At 39.1% G+C, this 26,143-nt stretch overlaps 2 protein-coding genes across 11 annotated transcripts in view; both read right to left on the bottom strand.

Moving 5' to 3' along the window:
- The window catches only part of TG (thyroglobulin), a 150,501-nt gene extending 145,125 nt beyond the window's left edge, over positions 1 to 5,376 (bottom strand). Inside the window, exons 1-5 of the mRNA XM_014965221.1 lie at positions 5,313 to 5,376; positions 3,669 to 3,777; positions 2,700 to 2,797; positions 2,079 to 2,282; positions 1,827 to 1,986 (exon numbers count right to left, since the gene is read on the bottom strand). Of these exons, the coding sequence (XP_014820707.1) occupies positions 1,827 to 1,986; positions 2,079 to 2,282; positions 2,700 to 2,797; positions 3,669 to 3,777; positions 5,313 to 5,376 (635 nt within the window). The remainder of the gene's footprint in view (positions 1 to 1,826; positions 1,987 to 2,078; positions 2,283 to 2,699; positions 2,798 to 3,668; positions 3,778 to 5,312) is intronic.
- Positions 5,377 to 9,734: 4,358 nt separating this feature from the next.
- PHF20L1 (PHD finger protein 20-like 1) overlaps positions 9,735 to 26,143 on the bottom strand; it is a 55,649-nt gene continuing 39,240 nt past the window's right edge. For 6 of the 10 annotated variants that reach the window (XM_014965311.1, XM_014965309.1, XM_014965313.1 and 3 more), the window contains 7 exons: positions 25,801 to 25,965; positions 25,235 to 25,416; positions 23,207 to 23,306; positions 20,865 to 21,060; positions 20,100 to 20,469; positions 16,501 to 16,666; positions 9,735 to 15,364 (listed from right to left, as the gene is read on the bottom strand). In XM_014965311.1, the coding sequence (XP_014820797.1) occupies positions 15,222 to 15,364; positions 16,501 to 16,666; positions 20,100 to 20,469; positions 20,865 to 21,060; positions 23,207 to 23,306; positions 25,235 to 25,416; positions 25,801 to 25,965 (1,322 nt within the window). In that variant the 3' untranslated portion in view covers positions 9,735 to 15,221. Of the gene's footprint in view, positions 15,365 to 16,500; positions 16,667 to 19,917; positions 20,007 to 20,099; positions 20,470 to 20,864; positions 21,061 to 23,206; positions 23,307 to 25,234; positions 25,417 to 25,800; positions 25,966 to 26,143 lie in introns of those variants that run through there. The other 4 variants (XM_014965310.1, XM_014965315.1, XM_014965317.1 and 1 more) reach the window with 2 other exon arrangements.

Raw genomic sequence — 26,143 nt, 5'->3', positions numbered from 1 at the left:
TGCCAAGGAAACAATATATAATAGGACAGAACTTCCAGTGAGCTTGGATAAAGACACTGGCACAAGGTCTTCAGTCTGATGAAAATTACAGCAAGAAAGTAAAGGGATCCTCCATGACTTCTTATTTTTTGACCTTTCTCCCCACTTTCTATAGGGCCTTCTACACGGCATCCCATCCAAGCAGGACCCAGGCACAGTCTATAAAAGAAGTAACAGCAGCCAAGTCACTGAGGTGAGGCAGGAAATGTGGGATCATCTTTCTTTCCAAAAGTTTTCCTCTTGGGAAAACCTTAGCTCTAAGCCACTGAATTTCTACATTTATTTTTTTCTACCATAATGATCTACTCTGGAATATTTATAAAGCTGTAAACAATTTGGAAAGGGAGTTAGTTTGACAAGTCTAGATTTCAAAAATCAGTCTGTGGAACCAAAGAAAGTTGCTCCACTGGTTTCACGTGAACTTAAAACATGGGTTTAATTCCCTGTTCTGCTACAGTCCTTTGCTATGGAGCTCACCCCTTCAACTCTGGCCACCTTTTAATGGAACAGGATAATGACATTTCAGGCAGAAATACCGTGAAAATAAATATATTAATGACCTGAGATACTCAGATATGATGGCAATGGGTTAAGTCAATGCCATAATTAGAAAGGTAGACAGCTGGGAGTGAAACAATCCCGCTGTGATTAATTACATGACATGGACACAAGAAAAGCCCAATCTCACAGGCATTTACAGACAAATCTCCCAAGGGGAGAAAAAAAATACGTTAATTTAAATCATTACTTTCTCCTACGATATTGCTGTTTTAGAATTTCCACACTCCACAGGCCAAGAAACGAAACAGCCAGATTATTTTGCGCTTGCCAAAATAACCTCTCCTAAAGCTCTGACAAATTTGTGTTATGCATTTGGGCCTGCCTTTCAGTTTTGCTTAAATTAAAAAAAGAACCCCCCCAAAATAGTAAAATTGACATTTACAGTAAAATGCCTTTGCTACTACAAAGCCAAGTCATAACGAGACATTGCATTTACTCCACTGCCCTCCACCGGAGAAATGTGTTGGCTGAGATGCCAAGACAACGGCACTTTGCAAGAAACCAAAAGGTCCCTCTGGAGCGTCTGAACATCTGCACCAAAATGAACCCCTCTCCCTGTGGTTCCCCTTGTCCATCCCTTATTTTTCCACCTGAGCATTAATTCCCAGCTCTTCCATGGATCAACAGCTTCTTGCTCCCACAGACAAGGATTTGATCCAGCGTTTTGGCATCTCCCCCAACCCACTCCAACCACCCAAAGTCAGTTGTATATCAGCACGCCCGTTCACTTGCTGGTTCACCTGTGTAAGCAGCCCTGCACTGCCTAAATGAAGGAGAGTTTCCCACCGTCATGTGGAACTTGCTCTTTGTATGTTGCCATTTGTCCTTCTGTCCATCTGTTTTCATCTTGTACATGGAATCATCTTTCCTACCTCATAAGTACATATGAATTCCTCTCTTCCATCCATGTTTATCTCATCTGCTGCTGTGTGTCTGTCTGAAAGGCAGCCCTGGCTACTTTTCCAAATACAGATCACAATGTGGTATCCGCTGCTGTGTGAGGACACACTGATTAGACAGCAGAAATGGAATATCAGACTTTTCTAAATGAGAAAATTTAATTCAGCAGAAAAAGTTTTTTACTTGGTCCATTCACCAGTAGAAAACAACATTATGTGGTGTCACAGAAGGAGGACTTCACGTGGAGAAAAAAAAATATGCAGTAAGACACTGACTTGAGGAGCTATACAGGATTTCTTTCCTGTTTCAGAAGCCTACGGTCTTACCTGTTATAACTCTGAATGAGATCAAAAAACATCATGTCTGTAGTGTTGACAAACTTGCACTGGACAGGCAGAAACTCTCCATCTGCTGAGCACTGTGGCGGGCTCTTCTCCCCAAACCCATGAAGAATGCGACGGTCTCGGATCTCACAGTTGCCTGGACCTGATGGGGAAAAAAAGGTGATGTTTACTGGTGTTTTAACTTCCCACAAAGAGCTGAGTAGTTCTATTACTTGAGTAGTTTGTATTACTTACACCACGTTGGCTTTCCTCTCTGCCTGGTGCCATAAATCTCCATTCCTTCTGGATCAACGCACCAGCACTGACCCAGCTCCGTGTCACACTGCACCGCATCGAATTCCCCTGAGTCCAGGCACTGAGGGATGTAGGAGATGCTGCTGCTGTTGATGTAGCGACTGACCAAGATCCTCTGCTTTTGCAACTGGCAAAAGGATAAGCCTGTGGCACCAGAGAGGGGCACTGTTAGAGGAAGGTATTTTTTGGGCACTGAATCATTTATTCAGGCAACATTTGAGTTCTCAGAGCTGCAAGTTCTGATTCTGCCATTCATTAGCATGAGGATATTGATGGACTTGAGGTCATTAAAACTGGTATACAGAAACCTGTCACAGATGGCCTGAAGACTTCCAACTCAAAAGATCGTTCATTCATGATTTACATTACTGTGACTTTCATTAATACAGATCATCCAGGTGTATCAGATTTCTATGATCAGCTCTGAAGAAACTCCAGAACTTCCACGAGAAAGACACACCAAAACCTGGGTCTAATCAATTATTGATTTCAGCAGTTCAAAATCAGATTTAGATGGCTCTTCACTCAGTCTGAACAAAACCAGAAACTTTTTCAACTTACAAGATATGGGATATCCATCCTGTTTGCTGCCAGGTACCTCAATGCCATTCTCATCCACACACCAACAGGAAAGACCATTCCTACTGCACTGAACTGTCCTGCAGGAGATCACAACGTATTTTACTTTGTTAGTGACAGAGTCCTCAGTCAGTATGGGGTATAAATCAAAACATAAAGCAAGCCAAACAAGTTCAAGTACTTCAACACCACAAATAGAATCAGAAAGCGCTGTGTTTCTGGTGACTCTAAATCTACCTGGTGGGAGCTCGTAATTTTGGTAATTCTCTGAACTCTTCAGGAATTGCAGATAAGTGACTTGAAGTCATTCAGGAAACAAGTAGGCTGGACAAATACTGATACTCAGTATTTGAGAATTTCTGTACATTTTGAGACATTTTTAAAGTGAATTCTAGCACAGTCTAGGTCCTCCACCCTAGGCAATATTAAGATAGTAGTAGAAAACATTAAAATTTACACTCCCCTCAGCCTCAGCTTTAATTCATTAGCTTCTTGCTTTCTAAATCACTGTTCTCCATGTGCTTTAGTTTCTTTACTGCCTTTAGAAGGAAATCCAACTGTGCCACTACAGCAGGGTGGATGGATAACTTTTCCAAGTCAGCTTGGGTCAGCTGTGCCAGCTGGCACTCTGATGACAGACCATGAACCCATAAGCATGTGTAGGAAGACAGCAGTTGTATTGCTGCACCAAGGGTTTAACGTGCAAATAACTCTGCCAAGATTAGCCTATTAATATTATTGACGTCTTAACCCAGAAATTATTTACAGCAACATGGAATTCATTCAGGAGAGGCTGGATCTACAACATGGTTAATGAAGGCCCTTCAGTTGCCTGCACCCCTTGCCTTCCGGTCCACTGATATGGAGGCTCTTCAAAACCGAAGCTGAAGGTTTCATTAGTAATGGAAGATCACGTCACATAACAACAGGATAATAGCAGCAATGAGTTACCTGAACTGGCCATCTTCTGAGCACTGAGGAACGTAGGTTTCTCCTCCTGAAAAAGCCTTTTCCCTCTGAAGTTCACATGGCCGTAAAGGTTGGGAGTCTGTCTGGTACTCTGAAAGCAGCAAGAAGGTAAACACATAAGGGTGCTTTCACCACAAGCGTGTTCTTCTCAAAACCCTGTGCTGTGTGGTAAAGCCCCAGGTTCATGGGCTGTTTCCCCATTGTTCCTTGCCTGCATTTCTGCATGTGACACCACAGGGAGGTACTGAACAAATTCATTGGGCCTCCAGATGCTGGGTCAGCACATGACAGAGATGCTCATTAACCCATTTCCCAGCCTGTATTTAATTATCTTCAGCTCCATTCTGTACCAGTATAGCTGACATTTTCAGGTACCTGAGATAGTCCATGAACTCAGTTAATTGTGGCTATCACCACAAAACAGCTCTTTGCCATAACCACACACATCACTACTAATGTTTTACACGTATTTATTCTTTATGGAAGCTAAGTCCCTCACTATTCTACCAAAAGGAAAGGCATTTCTTCATAACCTTATGAAAGACTTTAAAAGAATTGATGTCCAGCAGTTAGCAACAGACTAATTCATATTAGGAGGACTTCTCATTTTTAAGCAGGGCAGGTGACCGACTACTGAAGGCACCTAGCAAGAAAACAGTCGACTCCTCAGTTCTTAATGCATTCAAAACCACATTTGAATACTGTTTTAGGCAAATGATGATATTCAGTAAGTTCTTTGGTACAGAACAGGTTAGTCAATCTGACACTTTCTCTGTCAATATAAGATGAATGCCATGCTCTTAATTCTATTGACTAATTCTATAAAAATACAGAAAACAAAACCATAGCTACAGCAATTTAGACCAAAATTTCACTCAGTATTTGGCCTGAGTGTGACCACACATAGTAGTGCGAATACACCATAAGTGTATATACCTAAGATCTCTGAATCATTTCTGTTTCTGTGAGTTTTCACTGTGTCCCCTTAAGCCCATGTGAAAATTTTCATGAGACTGTGAAGTGATTTTAGGTTAGCTCACTTATAGACATCCACATGTAGGCAAACCTTACCATTTTCATCTCAAACGTGACTCTGAGCCCGTTACTCTGAGATGGGTGGAGACCCCTTTGTACAGTGCTAGAGTCTACTAAGACATCTGAGTTAAGATATTAATAGACGATTCAAACGCTTGTGGCGCAGGACTGTCAAACTCAGACCAGAGAACCGGGGCTGGCACTCACACTGTCCAGTATCTTAAGTTAAATTTCAAGCATAAACAAGATGATACAAGCACAAGTTATGACCTCAGGGCCTTTGCATCCCTGCAGCACCACCTTTCCTTAGCCAACCTACTTCTCTAGCCCAGCCTCTTCTTCCAGAAAACAGGTTTTCTACCCAAAATCCAGGTGCACTGAACTCAGATAACCCTGACCTTTTAAAGATCTTTATAGCTTAGTATTTAACCTGGAGCCCAAGCTCATTCTCCACAGCACACAATAACTAGCTAAGTTTGCAATGAGTGAGATTTAAGACCATTATATACTTTGTCAGAATAATACACAGAGGAGCACAAAGAGCACAGCTCATAGCAGACAGAGGCAAAGGAAAAGAACAAGTGTACTTACCGAATATGTTGGCTGCTGCTATGCTAACAAAGCAGCAAAGGGTGCAAAACGGGATGGAGCCCATCTTGCGATGGGAGAGCTCCATCCCCTTCTGCCAGCGTGTCAGCCCTGCACACCCCAGGTAGCCTTCACCTACCCTTTTATAGCAACCGTCGTGGAGATGGGGTCACTTATGCGCCGGTAGACTGGCCATGAAATTGGGCGAGTGACGCATATGATACTTCTGAGATAACCACAAGAGGTCTGCTCACCTGGAACAGCCGTGGTGGTTCTCCTCAGCCGGTCCTCGTCCCCACTCCAGGGAGCACGGCTGAGCCCACTCGTCTGAGAGCAGAGCAAGCAGCAGCAGGCACAGGGGGCACTTCGTTAAATCAACATGCAAATTGAGCATATTGACATGACCCCGGCCAGAACTCCAGCTCTCACCTGCGTTGTGGTGCAACCAGACTTTGTGCTCTGTGTCAGAAATATACATTTTTGTGTCTCTAGAGAGCCCAGCCCACCAAGGGAACAGGCAAGAATTAGGCCTCCCGAGGGGACAGGCAAGAGTTAGGCCTCTGAGCTCTGCAGCACGGGGAGTAAATACAATTCATAATGTGGTTATTTATGAAGTGAAGAACAGGATGGACACACTGACTGTGAAGGGAATTGAGGGTCAGAGTCAATTGCATCTGACCTTTTTCTTTTATTCCCACTTATACCATGCACATTTATACAGACGAGTTCCTGACAGGAAGCAGCTCAGCTTCCTGGCCTTCACCCTCCAGGTGTAAGATCAGTAGAACCATTAAGTGTATTAAGTCCAGCTTTTTTGTACTAATTACATGCAAGACCTTAGACTTAACACATATCAGAAATATTATTTCCTTGATTCCGGAGTATGATTTCTTACTTGTCCACCTCTTACGACTGTCTGCTAGTGTTTTCTTGCACCAGGAATTACGAGAACTCACCTTCACTTATGCAAAGCTCGTTGGACAAACAGGCCCAGAAAAATTTGCTAAATAATAACAGAATATTTAAGGCAGGGCTCAGGCTGATTTCAGGAATAAGTGACAACAGCACTCTTGTTTGTGATTCATGAGTATCAGGCAGTCTAGAAATGACTCTACTGACACTCTCCTACGGACCAAGACTGTGCTAACAGTGACTCAAGCAGCCTTCTGTCTGGGCTGCAAACTGACACAGTGTTTGATATATATGGTAAATGTGATCTCAAACAGCAGTACAATCTCGCTTTAGCATGGTTAGCCTTTTTCAAATGAATGGGACTATATTTGGATTTGTCTTTCAAGCAACCTACTCTGGACTTGAGGAAAGTCAATCATCTGCAGAAAGATCAAGCTGGGAAAAGACGAAGAACGTGTCCAGCATAGAGGACAGACCTAAAAAGGCAACCTTCAGAGGCATAAAGTATAAAAATCCTGTCACAGCCCTGATTAAGCAGGCACAGAAAGAAAATTAATTTCTGGATTAGTGTAGCATTTGTGGGGATTCCTACAGGCAGAGCAAAGGAATCGGAGTAAACAGAGACCAGCCAGCATTAGCAGTAGAGTGGCTGCGTCAGGAAAGATGAAAAGCTTGACCATGACGTATGTTTCTGACTCAAGTACACTTCAGGAGTCTCTGGTTTGTGTCTGACCCCCAGTGCAGTGGGGCAGTCACAGGAGAGCAACGAGGGGCAGCCCAGAGTCATGGGCTCCCCGGGGGCAGAATGATGTCTCTGAGCCACAGAAAAGCTACCTGATTGTGAGTGTGTTAATGATTTATTGCACTTTTATACAGTTAGTAAAAAAAATTGTCATTCAGGTTCTTTGTACAGCAAATGGGAAGAGAAGCAGGCTCATTAATGTAGCCATTCACTTTCCTGCTCTATTCTTTGCTACAACAGGTAGCTGATAAAAGAGTAAGGCAGACAGGAAAACAAGGAGGAACCAAAAAGCTATCGCTAATAGAAAGAAGCACAAATCTGCAATATCTACTTAATGTTGACTCCCAAGATTACTTTTATTTCCTCCAGAAACACTCAGAAAACAACCTCTGAACTATGCAAGTTGGGAAGAACTGCCAAGTCTTAAAAGTCGCTTAAAAAACAAAGTGAGAGGGTGAGTTTTGGCAACTGGCATCACTTAAACCACTTCTAGATGTGCGTCAAACCAAGATGGGCGTCTTGGTACACGCAAGTTCAATGGGATGCAACAGCCTGTGGATTTAAAAAAAAAAAAAAAAAAAAAAGAAAAAAACCATAGTTTACAGAGCAATATGCGCAATCCAGATTCTTCACAGAAAAGAAGGCACTTGTCATCTATGGCTGGTCAAAGAAAAGCCTCACTGACTGACTTCCAGTGTAAGGACAATTGAATTGACCTCTATTTTTAGCACCTGAGAAAACACAGAAGAATATCTTAAAATAGCTCACTGATGGAAGGGAGAAAAAGGAGTAAGCAGAAAAGGTCCCTGAGGCCAATACGGCCTTAAAACTAACATGTCTTCAAAATCATTGTTGTAGTGCTGGAAATGAGGGCTTGGTTTGTTGTACACCCTGGCAAAAAGCTACTCAATCTAGACTATAATTGTTGGGGGAAAGAAAAATGTCAGTGCGATGAAACACTGAAATCACAAAGCCCAAGCAAGAAGCAGAGCATTTATTAATTGTTCCAGTTCTGCATCCCCTTTCATAACAGAAAAGACAGTTTGTGCTACTGCAATTTTTACATATTTAAAAGCCAAAGGGTAAACGATTCCTTTATGTGAATACAGAAATATATATACCCACAGAAAAGTTGCTCTCACCCAAATAAAACTTGAGCCTGAGAAGTCAACCTTATTTCAAGAAATGAACTTAAGGGAGCATCCTGAATCAGGCAGAAAATTGGAAGCAAAAATTTTAAGAACACGATACATTGTCAAATTATGCCCATATCAATTAGTTCATTTATTTTCACTTAACCTGCTTCTCTGTGTTAAATAAATCACCAATATTGAACAATCCTCTCCCATGTTTTAAGAAAACTATGTAAAAACAGAGTGACACCATTTGTTAGCAACTTAATACGCTTACAGATAAAGGAGAACTATGTTTTATATTTGATACCTTTCTTCCAAGCATGAGACATTTGTCTCAATCTTCTTCACCTGATTTTGGCACAGATAACAACAAGAAGACGTTATAAAGCACTTGTCATCTCTGGTTAAGTTTTAAAAAGTCCCTAAGTGATGTAAAATTAAACGATGACAAGGAAAAAAAGCATAGCCCCACCAGATAATACAAGTTTCAGTCACTTCATACGTGTCACATTTTTCAGATTGAAAGAATGATGGGGAAGTAACTTGGCTAGATCAGAAAAGCAGGCACAGAACTTCTCAAGATTTTTTTTATATTATAGTTTACCAGCTGTTAAATTGCCATTGGTGACAAAAGAATCTAAAGCAGCCCATGTAAGAACATTTGAATCTGCCTTTGTCCCTGCAGAAATGGACCATTTCTAGGACAGGCAAAATGGCCTTTTTCTTACTTATCCATTGGAGGTAACAGTTTTCCTCTGTCTCATAGTACCACAGTGATGTAAGGAAGGAAAATGTCTATTTTATTCTTATAACAAGTGGGATGCAGAGTGTGTTGAAACGCCGAGTGGGTTCTGCAACCCGCAGCAGGGCGATGGATGGATGGATGGATGGATGGATGGATGGATGGATGGATTTACACACCAAATCAACTCGGCGTTTGATAAAAGCAAGGTAAGGCAGTGAGAAAAGGCACCAGCAGTCACACAAGGACAGCAGCAGGGTGCCAAACTTCTGGTGCTGGTAGGACATAACCACTTTTGGTCTTTTTGATAATGCAATATTTAACCTTCTCTGCACCGAAGGCAAGAACATTCAGCCAACAGAGTCAGAAAACAAGTTCAAGGACAAACAGAGCTCCTTCTGCCACACAACAAAGCTCTGGAATTCAGCACCACACCTGGTGTGGTGGAGAGAAATGAATGAAAAAAAGACAGATTAAACTCACAGAGCACAGATCTGTCAGTGGCTGAGCGTCTTCAGAAAGATTTTGGTAAAGGAAACCTCAGTTTACCCAAAGTGAAAGACAAAAAAGGGAAAGACCCATTTGTATGCATCTTCTACAGCCAGTATGTTTCTACAGGTGCTGACGTTGTATTTCTGCTGCAGGTAAGACACTGAACTGGCTAGATGTTTGGTCTGACTCAGGAAACCTCTTCTTTAATAAGTTCTGCTAATTAGAAAAAACATTTCAGTGTATTAATCCAAGATCTGAATTTGGCCTCTTATCTTAAATTTGAGAGACTGCTTTGAGACTGTACCTTCAATCATGATTAAAGTATCTGCTTCAGAATTAAAATTTTGAAATTTCTTGTATGTTGAAGATAGAGAAGTCCACTGAAGGGGAGCCCAGGCACGTAACAATCTCAACAGACCTTTATTGGGAGTATTCGAATGCAGTCAACATTATTGCTATTATATAAAAAGAAAAACCAACAAATCACAGAATAAAGTATTTTGCTTCTCTCATAGAAGACTTAATAGTAGTGCATTGCTGCCTCTCTCAGAGTGTTTAGTGACAATACACTGACGCACGAGGCTACAGCCAGAGGGAGGTGGCTTGGGCCAGTTTGAAAAAAGGGGAAGTTTATTTGAAGTCAACAGCAATTGAACAAGCTTTAGTTAATCAATCCATAGAATAAAGCTGGCTCATCTTCCGCTTCCACACAGGCCCAGTCCGTATGGAAAGGGAAATTGACTCCCAAATGATATTTTTCACTCCAGTTCTTTTTTCTCCGGGCAATATCCAATTTTTTGAGTTGTTCTGGCTGGTGCAGAACGGTTGCCAAACGCACAACCCACTCCCCGGGCAGTGTATTTTCACCATCATTACATGCTCCGTACTTGTTTTCCATATAAAAACAGATATACACATAGTGTATAATACTTATTGCTAAAGACAGACCCCCACACCCAGGACATAACATAGTATAATAAAAACCATCACTAAAGTATTTCAAACATCCTCTGTAAAATGATCACCTAAAGCCACACAGACTCTGTACAACAGAAAAAAAGCTAATAAAATGCGAGATTACCAATGGACATTTCGAAAGTGATTAAGCCTCTGACCTTAATAAGCACTCCAAAATTAAGGTGCATGTACTGTAACATTTCAAAGCAGTAGAGAGAAAATCTGCTGTTCCAGTGTGCTAAACTGACACCACAAAGGGGGGTCCCATTTGCAAACTAATGGCATCATCACCTGCAACCCCTTTACTCATCAGCACCTCCGTGTGACTGCTAACAGGGCAGGGCAGTCAGGACAGCCTCACCAAGCACTTGGCATCTTGAATCTCCTGTTTGCAGAGGGCTTCCCAGCCCCAGTTTTCATTGTTGATTTTTACATCAAGCTCCAGTTCAGTTCAGGATCAGTTCTGTGTCTTTTACAGCTTCAGAGAAGAAAAAATAGTTGTAGTTTCGCTTCAAATTAAAAGGAAAAATATTCAGGTTTGCAAGCATCAAGATACTTTCATAATTTTACTGTGACATTCAAGCAACTCCTTCACATCCCAGTCTTCATTTTGGCCAGGAGCACTGGAGTCCAGCAGTACCAGAGGAGTTTTGCTCTAATATTCACTCAAGTCTAGTTAAGCTAGAAGCCAGAGAGGAGTAGAGGGAGATCATTTGCACAAGACCAGAAGAGGCTTACTAAAAGAAGGCAGCAAAAAAATATTTAAAGATTTTCATCATGGTACACACAATCCAATTGTACACAGCTCATAGGACACAAGGCAGGAGACCTTTCCCTACAGCTGCTTCCCCCAGCAGCCAAAGAACCAGGCACAGGAACGGAGGAGCAAAACCCTCCAGACATCACAGAAGACGACAGAGTGCAGGTGAAGAACAAAAGGAGAAACTGATGGAAGCTGCAGAACACATGAGAAGCACATGTAGAAGCTTAGAGGTAAAATTAAGAGACAGGTGGATGTCAGCCATACAAGAAGACTGCACCCACGGATGAACAGTTTCAGTTGTCACTCAGCAAATATGTGACATCTAGCAGAAAATTGCAACCCATCTTCTTCTGACTATTTTTAAGAGGAAAATGGGCTTCTACCACTGGAAATTACTCCATCGCTAAACAAAATCCTATGCATCTAGGGCCAGAATACCCACGACTCAGGCACTACTCAACCTACAGCCACCCAAGAACAGGGTTAGCCCGTTCCCTGCCCTATGACCTGAGGTACCTCCATTTTGCAACTAAAACATGGGCAGCCCCATCATGTGATACCTGCTCATGCCACCAAGACTATGTTTTGTTTCTAACTGCAAGACTGATGTCCTACTGCCATCACTGCAACTGAAAACATGGAATTCCTGATGTAGATGCCTACGGTACAGTCACAGGAAGGAGAAAGTTTCAAAATGAATCACCCTGATATCTCCATGAAAAAAAAACCCCAACCCTCAGACTAAAAGCTGGACACTTAAAGGCTCTACAAGTTTGTCATTTAGTCCTGTGAAATCACAAGGGGCTTCTGTACAATGGCATTTCCCTTTTACTACAATATATAAAATTAAAAGAAGGCTGCTAATTTAAAATCTTTACCTGTCTGTGCACGTGTATTAACACCAGTCCTTACATCACCATATATTATCTGCAATTATTTGAGCAATCTGGTCTAGTGTGAGGTGTCCCTGTCCATGGCAGAGGGGTTGGAACTCAATGATCTTTAAGGTTCCTTCCAACCCGAACCATTCTATGATTCCATTTCTCCCTCAGAGAAGGTCCATCTCCTCCATCATAAAGCACAAGTAATTGCAACGCACACCCCAACAAAAGATGTTGCAAACAGACTCCCTGCTTATCTACAGAGGAAGGAGGAAGACAGATGGAAAGTGATGCCCACAGGAAAGAGATCCTCATGATAAGGCCAAGTAGAAGAAACTAGATCCAGTAGGAGCCAGCTCACGCGGGGTTTGACTGACGCACAAGCAAAGCAATCAACTGGAGGTTACATTCTGTGCAAAACACTTCACGTTCTTATGGCACTTGACTTGTAAGTGTTTAAGAAAAAAAAACAACAAAACAACAAACTTCAAAAACATCCCAAACCTTTGAATAGTTGAGAAACTGGGGCCAACCCTAACACGTCTTACAGACTAACACCACGATTTGCGAGAGCCGACGCGGGCAGGTTGTGAAGCGCTCGAGCAACACACAAGGGATCACAGCACGGTCCACACGGACACTGGGGTTGCATTTCTTACAAGACAGGAATGCTCGCAGGAATTTTACAATACACAACTACACAAGAAAGGAAGATTAAAAAAATACTGAGCAGATTATTTTGTCTTTGTAAGCAGAGTCCATCCTGAATAAGGCCGGATCCTGAGGGATAGAAGTACATACTCATGTAAATTTGGAGACCGTTACACATACAAAGGGAAGACAAGTCAAAGCTACGAGGGCAACTTTAACCTTGACCTTATGGCTTCCTTTTCAGGATACTACTCCTCAGTCCCTGCACTAAGAATGAAATCCATCCTCCCACCTGGAGTCTCTCGGTCCACCTCCACCCTCAGTAGCACTGACAGGTTTATTACACCACAGGCATGCAGGCACATTGCATGATATTGCCACAGTGTATGCTGTGTAAGTTATGTACATACACCCCACTTTGTTTCAAAGCAACTCACCCTGGTTCACACGTCTCTGATACACAGTACCACATTCAAGGCTACGCAGCATGTGAATAATATATTAAAAAAGTCCCACGTATCCAAAAGCAAGTAGGTCGCTCAACTATTCATAGTTTGAAGCAGTTATTTAAGCATCCAACTATATAACACAGAGTATTTTATTTATTAACCGTTGCTATAAAAACATCAACAACTCCTCAGCTCTTGCGTTCGTTCTGCGTTATGAAGTTGCCAATCACGATTCCATAATTAACTTCCACGTTATCATACAGCTCTGTTGTGTCTCCTATAAGCTCGAAGTGGCAAGACTTTAATTTAAATAGCAACCACTCTGTAAGAGGGATTTATGTTTTGCTTTGGACGTCACGGGTGATACCTCACTTCAGGACATGACAGACAGAGGGGGGACATCAGGGCAGGTCTATTTAGCAATGAGCCAGCCACGCTGCTTGCTTTCCCATTTATGGTTCTCCCACAGAAGTTCAATGCTCTGGTTGCAAAGTCTTTCCCACACGATCCATCTTTGGCACGTTTTTCAATTTTATGCATCCTCAAAAGGCATTCCATGATATTTTGATATTTGATGGTCTGTACATTATAACAATCACTTCTTTTTGACGTTTGTACGTAGATCAGGAAGAAAAGTGGAAAATGGAGAGTATGCAGAATAGTTTTAATAAACAGTTTTACATACAGTACCTTACATATAGAAGTGTGTTTGCAAATTTAAATAATTTTTGAATGTACAGTGGCTTGTACTCTTATCAAAAGGTAAATTCAAGTTTACTGTCTATCTGTTCTAAAATGCATTTATACAGATAACTAGAACTGATAAACAGACGTGAGGCATAAAATGTTCAAGTATCTTAATGTCATCAGTTAAATAGCCTCCTTTTAACAGTCATATTTTACAAATTCAAAACCTGTACATACATTATTTTCAATTTTAGAAACTGCTTGTTAAAAGGTAACATTTCATGTTAACCACCAGTTCTTATAGTCTATTGTAATAAAACTAGACATGTGTAGATATAAATGTATATAGTATGTATATATGTACATGTGTATCTATACACATATACATACACATACGTATGTAGCACTGGGTACAGTGGCAACTTATAAGCACAGGGGAAGTCCTGGGCTCAAAATCCAGCAAGAGCTAACAGAGCACGTAGGTTGCCTTTGGTTTCATGACATTTCATTCACCGAAGCTGAAAGATTTTTTTATAAAAACATCTTGGGTAACGTTATCTTGTGAGATTTATTCTAGTGGTTTAGAACATTCACAGCCACAGACAGTTTTGCTGCTCTTGTCATTCCTCATCCCAGCTGAGGATGATAAAGTTTCAGAGGGCCAACACCAGAACAGAGCTACCCAGGACAAAAATGGTACCTTGAATCCCAAATACTGCAATAGAACATAAAAAAATATAAACTAGATACAATTTTGGATGGATTGCTGGCACCGAGTAAGACTTTGGAAAAAAACCTTCATGTAAGTCATAATCAAACTCTCATCCCAGTGGTTTTAATATTATTTGGCACATCTGACCACTATTTGCCACTTATGTTTTAAAGGATTCTAAGGGTGCTGTAATAAGGATTTCTATTTAAAAAAATACTTTAAAAAGGAGACCATGATAAGTAATTTCTTTCAAAAAAATCAAAGCTAGTATGTTCATTTTCCTGAACATTCATGAGAGAAGGAAATAATCTAAAAACTTTCCTTGTAGAGAGGATACAGATCTCTCTGTGTCTATCTTTCTCTAGCAAGACAAGAGGAATTCATTAAAAAAGCAGTTCCCAAGAATTTTTAGTCAGCTGAATTCTTTGAATTTGGAATTTTTTAGCAAAAGTTTCAAAACAGTAGCATTGTTCTTCGCAGAGCGTTTTGTTTGTTCAACTTTCTTACATAAGGGGATTTTCTTGTTTATCATGTTAAAATCATATCAACATTTCCCAGTATGCAATATATTACATTTTGAAACTTGGACACTGAACACTCAGATTTTCAATATAACAGATTTCTTACTCTAGATTTCCTCTCTTCTCTCTCTAAAGCTTCAGGCTATAAATGTAATCAGCAAAGAACCAGAAAAATGCTCAGCTTTTCGCCGTCTTCCTGTCAGTCTTGTGGCTAGTAAGAAAATTCACTGTGAAGAACCTATTTTTATTTCTTTATTCTTCCTTTTGTCATACAGAGCAAAGCGTTGCTATTTGCTGTACTTTCCCCATGTCAATTAAGAGCTGTTTGATACGTCGCTTGAGCTGAGGCAATCTTGCCAGAGGATCTGGTGGTTCCAGTTCTCCAGTGAAATCAAGCCAGCTTTCTAAAACTACAGAAGGAAAAGGAAGAAGTTGATTAGAATCAGTCTTTGAGAAGCTGTTTTCAAAAAATTAAACTTTTCTTTCTTATTCTGTCTTTTATGAGAAGGAAAAACATACTGAGGCTGTGATTTTTATTTAACAGAAGAAATGCTTATTAAGGAAACACCAATGAATTCCATGTTTCACTCCAACAATCCCAATACATCCTCAGATTTGGTTGTTACTATAAAAAGGTACCTGGGAGCAAATTATACCCCTGGCTAACTATTTACCATCTACACACACAAAAGAAACTTCAGTTCATGGCCTTCTAGCTACGACAGTTCTGCAAGAGAAAATGCACTCCTTAAATACAAGGGTTGCTTCTGGAACTTTAACAGGCTCCTGTTACACAGTCCAGATTACAGAATGGTTTTCCCATCTTTGTCAAGGAATTTCTATGCTTGTAGAGACAGGGAAGGGAGAAGGTCAACCCCGTTAGCCTAGAAATACTGTTCTGTACAAGCAGGAATGTTGAAAGTAAAACTGCAGATGGGAATAAGACAACTTTATTTGCCAAAAGATCATTAAGGACTCCTATGACTAGACCACAAGATCCCCTCATTCTTTATTTCTGTGACTGGCAAGTAAAGTTACGTGCTGTAAGATTTACTCCTACACTATAATCTGATTTAAGGTCTCATGAAGCCTGATTTGTTTTCCTGAAACCAGTTACTTACTAATATAGAGCAAACCAAAGTTGAAGGCAAAACGAACACTTTTTTTCCCCCCCCTAAACACTGTCAAATATTACAACAATCAGGCCAAAACCACTCCAGGTGTAGAAAAATCCATCAACTTTATGAACCATATCTGGACAAAGATGAGACAAGTTATCTAAGTTTTCCAAAGTCTGCCTAATATCACAAACTTGAGCTACATTTTCAGGGATCCTGAGCGCTTAAGCTGCTTTATCGGGCATTCAAAACTTGTGGAAGGGGGCAGGGGGGGATGAAGGGTATAAGCTCTGGTTATAATGTTGGGTACCCAAATTTGAATAGAATTCTTAAAAATCCATCCTCAGTGCCTCAGATCCCCTTCAACACAGTGATTACGGAAGATGCTGTTACAGGTATATTAACAAGTTATCTAGCAACGCAGTTACCATCAACTTCTTTTTCAATCAGGTCCATTCTGCTGGTGACTTCGTTCTGTACATTCTCTATATGGGTAAGGAGATTTAGCTGCCATTGAAGATGTGTGTCCACCTGTTCTTCTGAGCCTTTTCTTTCATTACAAACAAACACAGTGTTTCCTTCAGCAGAATTCTTCTTCATAGGAGCGACAGAAAGAAAAAAAATTGCCATTTAAGAGGGTGGTTTTGTTTTAATTTCTGGTCTTGATTTCAACATGAGTCACATGACAAATTATGACATTTTAGAACTGTACTTCTGTCTACTTGACCAAAAGCATACTCAAAGAGCCATGTACCATGACACCTCAATAAACTAAACCAAGCAAAATGCAAATTCCATAGGAATGAGCATACATAGCACTGGGGGAGTGAGACAAGAGGTAAATTAACAGCACAAGCATTTGTTTAATGCACTAAGCCAGACCACATTTCTGTTCCCTTTTCATACAAATTGTGACTTAAACCATGAAGTGGTGAACTGCATCACCCTACTGCCACCAGAAGCATGCAGACTTTAAGGTTTGTTTCAACTTTAGCCAGAGAATGAAGGAAAACTCCCTAAAATGCAGTAGTATCCAAGATGTCAAAAGCAATTTTATTGCACAAATAAACTGGCCATTCTATTTGCTGATTAAGACAAAAGATTTCTCTTCCTACCATCACTATGGTCCTGTGTAACTTGCAAGCACGAGTCTGGGATAGAATTGAACACGTTTGGGGCCAGTTAAGGAGGGAAATAATGTACAAAGTTATGCAAACACAATATCTGAGGAAGATTGGCTTCTCTGAAATAATATCTTCATATCAAGTCCGAGATAATACACAAGTTCTTCATCTTTCTGTATTTGACATTTCAGCTAACGGAAATAACCAAACGAAATACACCAGATTTAATGAGTTAAAAAGTGTTCAGGATTTCCATTAATTAGCATGATTCACAGTTTCTATTTTTATATCCACTATGACTTCATAGCTGATGAAGTGCTTTCACTACTGATGATTCTGCTCTAGGGACTAAAATACTGGGTATGTGTGCTCACAGTGTCAGATCACAGCAAACGCCAGAGCAAGGAGTGAATTTTATCGTATTAATACACTTTTCTGATAAAGTGCTCAGCTAATTTTTTTTCCATGTCACATAATAACAGACTTAACACCATTTTCTTCTTCAAGTATTTCTCCAATCAAGAATGGGAAGAGTGAGAAGAGAGGGGGAGAAGAAAATTGGGACTGATGGATTTTAAGTTACTTCTAAAAATAAGGAGTTGCTCTTCTTTTTTTGGTTAAGACTTAAAATGAATTAAAAAATAAATCAAACCTTGACCAACCTACTGGCGGACTATCAGTGAGTCCTGGAGGACAAGTATTGTTAATACTCACAATATTCATGAAAAGAGTTCAAGTTATTTATCTAAAGATAGATTTTGAAAGCCAGAAAAGCCTCTAAACTCTCAAACCTTTCAGATAAAATCTTTCAAGACATTAAGTTTGTCTCCAGTGCTTTCTCTATTCAAACTATTAATCTTTACAAAGGACACATTAAATGTAAATAAAAAATGCCTTATTTCTTATAATTTTCAGACCTCCTCTGAAACCATGAGAGAAGAATGACATTTTTTCCTTGCTGTATAAAGACCCAAGTCCATAATTCTAGAACCAAGATCATCTGCTGGGTGAATATTTTAGATGCCCACTGCAGTAAGTTAGAGAAAAACTTAAAGCTAAATAACTTAATATCTACATAACATCAATTTATTATTATTTTTTTAAAATTTTTAATGACATTCTGTATTTATTTGAATGGCTACTAAATGCTTTTTGGAAAAAAACCTCTCAAGATCAAACAGGTCCTCCTTTAAGTTAAGAGATCAACGCAGGCAATCAGTGAGCTGTGGCAGAGGCAGTAAGAGAAGCAGAGCACAGGATGCAGCTCACGGAGAAGAAATAAACGGGAGGTTCAGGTCGGGGAGGCTTGTGCTTTGAGACACAAGAACAAGGAAACTAAGCACAATTTTCAAGACAATGCATAGTCCAAAAAGGATCAGTCAATCTGAACACTTTATGAGACAAAAGAAGATATTTATCAGAACTGTAGATTAGGACAAGACAAAACTGTACAGAAACCCAGAATATTCGTGGCTCTGTGGGATGCAAGAAGGGAGAGTGCCAAGCCCCAAACAGAACTTTGGCAAGGAAGGGTGAAGGCAGCACCTTACAGAGAAGTCAGTTCATGTAAAAAATGGTACTTCAATGCCAGTGTCATCCTGGTTTTAAGGCGAGTACTAACAGGTTCATGAAGAAACAAAGGAGAGCTTTCCAATGTGCATTAAATCTAGACAGAAAGCCTTATTTCAGATATCAAGGCTGACTATTGACAAGGTGAACTACGGTGTCTGATGCTGCCCCAGACAGATCTCTTCCTATTTTAAAACAGAGAGCACCTGGCTTTTTAGACATACGCACACCTCTGAAGGAAACAGTAGTTTAGTTTCACTGCTCACATATATTTTCTTTTAATTCTAAATGCATTTATACTATTTACAAAGACAATTCAAGCTACTGTTGGTCACACTGCTGCATGGCTGTCTCCTTACTACACAAGCTGAATATAATCATGCGATTTAACATACAAACAGTTATTTCTCATTAGAATGAGCCAGAATTTTCCATTCAAACTATATAGCTTACATGTCACATTTAAAACTAAAATTAAAAGAAAAAAGACATTATCTTACTCATTTCTTCCACACCAGAAAGTGTACTTCAAAAGGGGGATGAGTTGGGCCATTTATTCTCACACAGTTGGTGGTGTAGAAAACAGAAAGGTGTGTTTCACTTTGTTTTTTGCTCAAAGAGAATTCTTCACTAAAACCAGACTAACAAGTTTCAGACCATTTCCACAAAGTGATGGATTCAGACCATTAATGCAATAAAGTGAGAAAGATGTTTAAACAGCCAAATATAATCCTGACTAATACCCCATGAAACATTTAATTAGAAGAAAGATGCAATATAAAAGACTCAAAAGAAGTTGCATGAGCTGAAATTAGTTGGTCAGTAAATCATTACTAGTGGACAGAATTCTAGATAGTGTTGCTATTCAAAGAAGAATACCATACAATAATAAACACTATTACAAATCTCAGTTTAACAAAACACGAAAAAGAACCACATATATAAAACAGAATTGAGAGAAAAAAAAAGAAAACTTGTCACATTTTCCTCACCTTGCAAAAAACATGTAAATTCTGTTTCAAGACCCTGCATTTCAAGCATAGGATTGGGTTTTGCCCCAAAACATTGGATTGAGCAGAAACAGTTTTAGCACAGCCAATATTTTAACCACACTTCGCATTTCATTCAGCAGCTGGAATGGGCATACTTTACCTGAAACTACTGCAGTGATCCAACTTTGCTTCTAATGATTTCTGCAGACTTATTTGATAGAACATGTCGACTTACAACAAGGAACACTCCTAAATATGGTGAGTTTTTAAATACAGTGAGTTTTATCAGACTGACCATATTTTTCCAACTAAGAAACTTCCCAGATGAAGAATGATACTTACCTGCTCAATCATGCCATCATCTTTAAAAGAATATTGTAAACAGTTTTTATTCTCAGTGTGATATTCCTGATCTTCCTCAAAACTACTTGTATCTTCATCATCTGAGCTCATGAGGTCAGCGACTGCTTTGCAGTCGTGACCAAAACTCTGTGGTTTTTGGTAACTGTGCTCACTTGTGATGTACGTTTCTTCCATCTTGTGGGGTATACTGGGCTGCTCTTTGTGGTTTTGACTGTGACACGTCCTTTCAGTTGGATTAACAGCATCCGGCAAAGTCACTAATTTTTTCTCTACCCCAACAGTTACTTGTTCTTGTTCTTTTCGCATCCCTGAATAAGCCCAGAGATGAAGGTCTGGGTGGTGCTTATTTCTGCAACAAAGGGGAGGAAAAAAAAAGCAAGTTATAGAGAACACCACTTACAGCATGGAACTACTAAACAACCACTGCTGCTAGATCATAGCTATTGATAGCACCATTATCAAATATGTAAGTATTCCTAAAACACTGATTAATTGCGGATAAATCCAGAATATCTCTTTAACACAAAACTGACTATTAAAAAAAATAAATCACCAATAACCCAAATAAACCATATCCACTCAGATGCTGAACACTTAACTCAACTGGAGTTGAGTGTACTCGACATCTTGCATTTGAATTATTTCAACTATTATACAAGAAAGAAGTTTATACAAATGGAACAATGGCAGTCTGTGCTACCTAAACATATAAAGATGGATAATAAACCCTGGACTGATACTTACTTTAATATCCCAATTTTCAGCTGCAGTCCATGCAGTACTTCAGTTACACCATATACATCTGCCAGTAGGTGATGTGTTGACACAATCTTTTTGGCGTTAAGATGAGAGTAGTTTTCTTTCAAAAAGGATAATCCACACATGTGTCCATTGTTTAGCCAGTCCTTATCATAAAGATATTTGGCACTCCACCTCTGACCTGGGGTAAGCAACAAACAAATTGAGGGCCATCTAAAGACAGAACAGAATTCTATTTAAAAGCTAGGGTGCTATAATTATATGCTGTACTCTCTTAAATGTCTCCTAACAACCATGAAAGGATGGTTTGAGATCTTGCTATTGATATTTTAAAAAGTTTTCATAGATAGGAGGAAACTCTTAATTATGAACACAAAAATAAATCTGAAATCTCAAGACCTCTCTAAACAGCATTTGAAATGAAAATCTAATCACCTTTATGATCAAACTACAGGATATTAGGAACTGTGCTATTACCAATCTAACTGCAAAAAAAAAGTTTAAATTAGCATTTTATTTAACTACAGCATCTTTCTTAAAAAAAACAAAAAACAAAAAACAAAACAACCTAAGTTACCAAGAGAAAGTTAGAGAGTAGACTTTATATGGACATATCCAAACCACCTAGTTTATTTCTAAAAGACAAATATTTTGCTTCAATACTGAATATCTATTTTTTAGAAGTCAGGAGAAGGCTTCATGAAAAACAGACATTTCCAAATTATCTGACAGCAGAGTTCTCAGACCCTCACAACTAGACAGGATATGGCCTTAGGTCTCCCATGCTATAGTAACATCTACAGTCTTAACACAACAGGCATGAATGAATATTTAGCTAATGCTTCTATAGTAACTCAGTAACTATTTATAAAATAAATAAGTAAAAAAAACAACCCCCGGAAAACAAAACTAGAAATGTATAATTCTAATTATTCCATTATAATTGTTTACAGTGTGGAACCCAGGCAAACAGACTGGCTAAGACCACAATATCTTAGACTCAATTTCATATCAGACTATCATCATATACAGAACAAAGAACAGGTTGATGAAGCCCTTCATACCTTTCAGGAGAATACCCTGTCTATCTCCTTTCTGCCCATTATCCCAATACACTTTAAAATACTGACATTGTGAATGACCTTTTTCTCCTGACACAGAAAGAAAAGAAGTCATGGTTAGGAAGGGAGAGAAGATAAAAATTAGGGACACAGTCTCTGCATAGCAGGGGGTAACGAAGTACCTAGCACAGTGCAGGGAAAGACACAAGACAAGTTAGTTGGTTTTAATAAGAAAAAGTTTGACTGCTCCAAGAACATACCACACAGAACTACCAAACAAGACTCTATACCATCCATTTAGATTCAGACTGGAGCAAATGGAAAAAGTCACACCTGTCCAGCTCTAGTTTCCTAAATTTTCTTCTCAAAAATTACTAATAAAAACTGTGCTGTTTTATACCTCTGCAAACAGTTTTTAGATTTCTTTTTTCCTTCATTCAGAATTTTAAAATTTGGGATGAAGCCTCATTTCCCTTTTGAAACAGCTGAACTGTTGGATATTTCACCAGAAGACATGTATATGAGTTGGTATAAATTGTCAGAAAAAATACTAAAAACTTTCTTCCAATCATATAGTTTATCTCCAAATAACTGCTAAGAAAAATAGGTCTGTGGACAGAATAATTTTTAAATCAACATTTTCCTAATCAAAATATTTCAGTTTAAAAGTAAATATGCTTTTCCTAATTCTTGTCATTTCAAACTGATGCTAACAATCCTAAATTCAAGATGTGCTGTGTGTGTACTATCATTTACCATAAAAACTATTTTTCATATTTTACATACACAGTTCCACACCTTTCTTTACACAAATGCAAACATTATAAAATTGCAATTGATATGAAATGACATCCACAGCATATTTTAGTGTACTGTGGTAACGAGTCCTTTTTCTCTAAAAAATATTTAAAATGAAGAGATATGATGCCAAGGAGAGGCAAAACAGGTCACTGAACAAGAATGATTCGTTTAGAAAGATTTTTCAAACTACTATGACAGGAAAAAATGCTAAGGTTTTGGGGTAATTAGGTTTCAACAACTAAAGCAATGGGAATTAAGATCATGAATAAGATTTAGCGTAGCTGAACAAGATGTTACTAACAGGAAATTAAGTTTCTGCTCAGAGCCAAACCTAGAAGCGCTTGCCCCAAAGCAGTGTAACAGATAAGACGATACAGACAAAGCTTTAACAGTTTAAGCAACACACAACATCTCTGCTTAACAATCCAAAGCAGACAGCTGCAGATAGAGGTGCTTTATCCGTACCTGGTGGGTCTCTGCAGATGTAACAGATGTACTGCTCTGGAATGCTGTCCTCCAGCAGCCCCATGCACACACTGTGCTGCCAACACAAGCACTCTTCACACTGACATCAGGAAAAATAAGACAAACAAGAGCAAAAACTAAAACTGAGATAAGTAGATTCAAAAATCAGAAGCTATTTTTTGTACGGTCAAAATGCAGCGAACAGCAGTTTAACTTAAATATCTGGTTTGAGTAAGATTATTTTAGGTGGACAATTTGTGTTTGGGTAGGCAAAGACATCAAGCTAAAAAATAGCTCTAGTTCTGAAAGTTACCTCAACCACAAATTCCAGACTGGAAAAAAAAAAAAGAAATTGAAGATGTAACATTTAATAATATTTTATTACAACATTCAGTATCTTAGCACCTAAATATTTAGTAGTGAAACATAAGACAGGAGTATAATATTACAGTAAAGTAGAAAGATGTAATACATTACAGCATAACAGTGAAAAGTAGAAAACTCTTCAGTTTAATTATTTATATTTACAAAGCATCTCTCCAGTGCGCTAGAAAGATGTGCTTTTAATATCGCACCAATGGAAAATCTAAAAGAAAAAGAAAATGAAGAGAAAATGAAAGAGGAGAAACAAGAGAATAGGAGAGCAAAATAGAAGTGGTAAGACATGAGGGTCTAGAAACAGCAAACTGGTTGCTCTCAGTGAGACAAGGCATGAAGAGGAAAAATCAGGCTGTCATTGGACTTCAGAAACGAGCAGGAAATTACCACTTAAAAATACATTTCCCTTTTTGCCTCTGTTATAAATATCTGCTTTTTTACCACTGAAAATATCTCCTCTTTGCTTTGACAATGCTTTTGAGCATCATCAACCTATTCAAAACACTGAAGTCACCTTTCCTCTTGTCACACTGTTATGTCTACAATTTCCTCTCCTCTCTCCGAAGATTTCCACACCAGTCTCTTTTTCCCCATTATTACCACAGCTGAACTCCTGCTTAGTTCCTCCAACACAGCACAGCATTTCAGTAATGGGTTTCCAGGGACAAGTCTTTGTGTCCTTCACTTTCAGCTCTTTCTGTCACTTTCCAAAAGACCATTTTTCCAAAGGCCATTAATACAGGACAGTCAAACTTGCCTTCCTTCAAACCTCAACTACAAAGGCTCTGCGTTTTCCACAGAAACTGCACCACATCAACAGCTGAATACAAACCTGTTTTTTGAGTGCGGGGAAAAGAAACACAAGAGGTTCATGGCTTTTTTGAAGTTACTGACAACTGAGTTTTTCCTCACTATTGTTTGCATCTGATCTAATCGCTATATTATGAATTCCTTGAGACAAACATTTTTGAGACAACCGTTCATTAGTAGATGGGAAACACTCCCCTCATTGGAGTACAAATAAATGAGCAGAGCAGTTACAATCCATATATGGATATGCAGATACTGTATAGTCTTCTTCCCCTTTTTCTACACCAGGTAAGATTTAAATTCTTAGCAGTTTCTAAAACCAGCGAGCAACTTCTAGCTTGAGAACTGCAATTCTAAAGATGGAGGAGGCATATCACACACACATCACAGTGACTGTATTGTCCTCTGTGTAGCAGAGATCTTGGATCCAGCTGAGGTACATTTACAGTGAGCAGAGTGGTTTCTACAGTCAATACTGCAAAGCACAAGGGCCAAAGCAGAAGGGGGGTTTAATTGGGATGGTCTGTGGACAGAAGCAATGGTTTGTGTGCGGGAAAGGATTCTTTATCTTCAATTTATCAAGTGGCTATAAAGAAAAAGATTACGTTTCCTTACAAACCTGTTCTACATATCGATTTGTTAAAGAAACCCCAACCTACAGTGATAGTTCTGCACACATGGAACAGAGTCAAGCCAAGTGCAGAACACAGAAATATTGTGTTATTGTTCATTTCTATTTACAGCTCTCTACACAGCTTCAGCCTCCAGCACATCAAAAGGGCACCTTCACAAGCAAGAAATTCACATGGAAAAATACATCGCCCCCTCAAATTTCTTTACCTGAATCATAAAGCCATTTTCTTCATCCAGTTCACAAATGCATCTAACAATTTCATTGAGAGCATCATCTTCATCCTGAGACTCTTCGAAGTTAGTTGAATCAAAATCCTGATTGTATTCATCACCACTAAGCAACAAACTCTCCGTAGAGGAATCATCCAAGAACTCCACATCTGAAAGGTCTAGTAAAAATAAATACAGGTGAAATTTTGTGGGCAGAAACACAATATTTATGGAGATACAGGGCTTTTTGGCAGTTAAAAAAAAAAATCTTAACCTTAATATAGGAAAAAAATCACTCTCAACCACACTGGTGGTATATTAGATTTCTTGATGGATTCTGCAAAGTGCCTTTAATGTCATGTCCTCAGAAGCAAAGTAGCAACACTTAACCAAATGCAAAACAGCCTGATGAGTGTAAGCATTTTGGTTTAAATGGATGAAGTAGAAATCAGTCACCGTATTTATAGTTACAATCCCAAACATAAACCAAATTATTTCCTTTAAAATTCTATTTCTGAAAGAATTAAACCTACAAACTGAAAAATGCTATTCAGCCAACCTACTTTCTCCACTAAGGTCAACAGACAAGATAGCTCTTGGATACTGGTATGATGTATTCTTCTCTGAGAACATGCTGCGCAAAGTCAAAGAGCTCCCCGAGGACCGTGTTAACGGAGAGGAGCACCTGTCCAAGAATTCAACAGAACTATCTTCATAGTCTGAGTAATCTGAAAAGTTAAAAGAAAATAAGTTGCTGTTACAAAAGTAAAGAAAAGTTTGAGACACATAATAATAAAAAAGAATATTTAAGTATACTGCAACATTATGATCGCAAGTAAAGAACATCAACACTGAGGTATTAGGATGATGAAACTGTAAGTATGAAATGGCAAAAGCTCTTCATAA

The sequence above is a fragment of the Calidris pugnax genome, unplaced genomic scaffold (assembly GCF_001431845.1).
Source record: "Calidris pugnax isolate Ruff unplaced genomic scaffold, ASM143184v1 scaffold41, whole genome shotgun sequence".
NCBI classification, from domain to species: Eukaryota; Metazoa; Chordata; class Aves; order Charadriiformes; family Scolopacidae; genus Calidris; species Calidris pugnax.
This window is presented reverse-complemented; position numbering and strand designations above follow the sequence as displayed.